The 2,645-nt window shown below is 41.1% G+C and overlaps 1 protein-coding gene across 1 annotated transcript; it reads right to left on the bottom strand.

Moving 5' to 3' along the window:
* Positions 1-464: 464 nt before the first annotated feature.
* Positions 465-2,316, bottom strand: LOC131039734 (12-oxophytodienoate reductase 7). Its single transcript, XM_057972574.2, has 4 exons — positions 2,086-2,316; positions 1,845-1,985; positions 1,636-1,766; positions 465-1,535 (listed from the first exon to the last, which is right to left on the bottom strand). Exons 1-4 carry the CDS (start codon positions 2,202-2,204, stop codon positions 679-681), a joined length of 1,248 nt encoding a protein of 415 aa, XP_057828557.1. The 5' UTR covers positions 2,205-2,316; the 3' UTR covers positions 465-678.
* Between the last annotated feature and the right edge of the window lie 329 nt (positions 2,317-2,645).

Below are 2,645 nucleotides of genomic sequence, written 5' to 3'. Positions count from 1 at the left end.
AATATTACTTTTTGGTTATAGGAAAGCAAGTCAACTAAAGAAATAGAAGATCAAACTAATTGCACAATTTTATATTTAATTATAATATTATTCAAACACAAATGATTAAATCACAAAAATAGTGTTGTTAAAATGATACAATTGTAAGTGTTACTATAATACCGATCTTTAAGAAAATCTATATAAAAGATATTAAAATATATTTTTTTTAAATACTTATTTTCCAAAAAATATGATAAACAAATCAAATAATCACTGAAAAAGAATATCTCTATATTTTTTAGATAAATTATATTAACAATTTTTTTAAGAGAGTTTTAACCTCTTAATTACCTATAAATGAACATGTCAATCTTCATTGTCCATACTAATAAATGTTAATTTTCTGTTCTTTGAAAGCAAAGTCAACTGTAGAAATTCATCGAAAATAAATTTGTTGTCCGTTCCATCTACCAAAATTTGTTCAAACCCTTTTCATAATGATTTATTAAATTAATTTATACAATTTCTGTAGAATTGAATCTGCGTTGTCGCAGCTTCGAGCACTACGACGGCATACGAGTCGAAAATGAAAAAGAAGACACTTGTCTTAACTTGATAACAGTTAATCTATACCTCGGTCAAGTATTTAGTGGGGAATTGTTCATCTGCTTCGCCAGTTTGCAGCATTGTCACGGCTCATGATGATTCAACCTCTGCTCTAAAGTCAACAGGCTGATCAAACTTTGAATTTGATGCAGGGGAATTATGGATGTAAAACGGGTAATCAGTGTAACCCACGACCTGGTCATGGGTGTAGAAAGTAGAGCGGTCATACTTGGCGAGCTTGGCTTGCAGAGCGAATCTCAAGGGCAGATCCGGATTCGAAATAAAAAGCCTACCGAAGGATATCATGTCTGCACTTCCACTGGACACGGCTTCCATAGCACTCTCTCTGCTGTATCCGCCGCTCCTCATAAGCCTTCCCCCGTATTCCTCCTTCACCATCTTCCACATTGCCGCAGCCCTACTCTCGCCCTCTGCCCCTTCGTCTTTGAGGCCTTCTTTTGTGAATCGGGGCTCAGTCATGTGGAGGTAAGCAAGAGGATATGAATTGAGGAGACCAATTAAGTGAGAGGTGAGAGTCAGGGGATCCGAATCAGTAGTGCCCATGTGATCTATGATGGGCGACACTCTTATGGCGGTGCGCTCAGCTCCAATCTCCCTCACCACCGCCTCCACGACCTCCGTGGCAAAGCGGCATCTCTTGTGGAGTGACCCACCGTAGTCGTCCACTCTGTCGTTTACTCCGTCCTTGAGGAACTGGTCGATCAGGTACCCGTGTGCGGCGTGTATTTCCACACCATCAAATCCCGCGCACATGGCGTTCCTCGCAGCCTTTCGAAACTCTTCAACCACAGCCGCTATTTCAGACGTGGATAGCGCACGTGGGGGGGAGTAAGTGGCCTTAGAGCCGTCGGGCATCAAGATGCTCCACTCTTCTGATATTGCCTTTCCTGTGGACGATACGGGAGCTTCCCCATTGGGCTGATAAACTGCAACAAATACCCAAACACTAGCCAAATCTAAACAAAATCCATATAGAACGAAAAATGAACTGTCAAACAAGAGCCAATAATTGATTGAATTTCTTACCTGTGTGCGAAGCCCTGCCGACATGCCAGAGCTGGCAAAAAATTACGCCGCCCTTAGCGTGAACGGCGTCCACAACCTTTTTCCACGTCATTACTTGTTCTTGATTGAAAATACCAGGAGAATGTGGAAACCTGTAAAATAAGATCTCATCTGTAACCCCAGTCCAATGAAAACACATTCATTAAACTTTTGATTGTAGTTTTACATACCCGATAGCTTGGGGTGAGACGGCGTTAGCTTCTGAGATAAGAAGACCTCCTTTGGTGGTCCTCTGAGAATAGAACTTCACGTGACAATCTTGAGGAATGTTGTCTATTGCGCGGCACCGAGTTACAGGAGCCAACACAACTCTATACACATTAAAAATAATAATCAAATTAGAGACTGCAATGGTCTTCGAGAAATTGAAAATGGTTGCAGGAATTGATGAACGCGAAATATATGTTTTACCTGTGGGAAAGGCTGAACAGCGGGCCCATCTGCAAGGGTGACAGAAGTTGAGAAGTGTTATCCGCTGGATCTTGAGGATAACCAGGTTGGACTTCGTGAGAAATTCCTCCTTTTCCCATTATGCACAAGTAACTGCAGACCCACTGTATTAAAATGGTGCCGCTTCTTTCTTCACCACAGAATGTGGAGTTGAACTGGGCTTGTATTGCTCGACAAACAGCTGAGCTTGGCTTGTTGGGCATTTGGAGCCTCTCATTTGATGGTATTTGTAGGCTTTTTCTGTCCATGCAAAGACATTTACAATTGCTTTCACGTGGATGCAAGATTTCAACGTGGAATAGTTGTAAAATGTGTTTTTTTGGTACTCTCCTTTGGAACTGTTTTCCACTATCTGAGTTGAACATGTGTTGCACGTTACGCAAAATAAAAGCCTCAAATATATTGTGCCTTTGGCCTTTCGAACGTATTGGGTGTCGGGTTGGCGGCCTATTTTCCTCTTAATTAACAATAGTTAAGTTGCCTTTCAAATTTGCGTTTTCATTTATATAATGAGAGAATCC

Source organism: Cryptomeria japonica, chromosome 6 (genome assembly GCF_030272615.1).
Source record: "Cryptomeria japonica chromosome 6, Sugi_1.0, whole genome shotgun sequence".
NCBI lineage: Eukaryota > Viridiplantae > Streptophyta > Pinopsida > Cupressales > Cupressaceae > Cryptomeria > Cryptomeria japonica.
The sequence above is the reverse complement of the archived record's forward strand: the minus strand, read 5'-3'. Positions and strand labels throughout refer to the sequence as shown.

Coding starts and splice junctions, on each gene's coding strand:
- LOC131039734 (XM_057972574.2), bottom strand. CDS start 2,204: ATGGGAAAAGGAGGAATTTCTCACGAAGTCCAACCTGGTTATCCTCAA. Junction 1,986..2,085: donor CTGTTCAGCCTTTCCCACAG/GTAAAACATATA, acceptor TAATGTGTATAG/AGTTGTGTTGGCTCCTGTAA. Junction 1,536..1,635: donor CGGCAGGGCTTCGCACACAG/GTAAGAAATTCA, acceptor TATTTGTTGCAG/TTTATCAGCCCAATGGGGAA.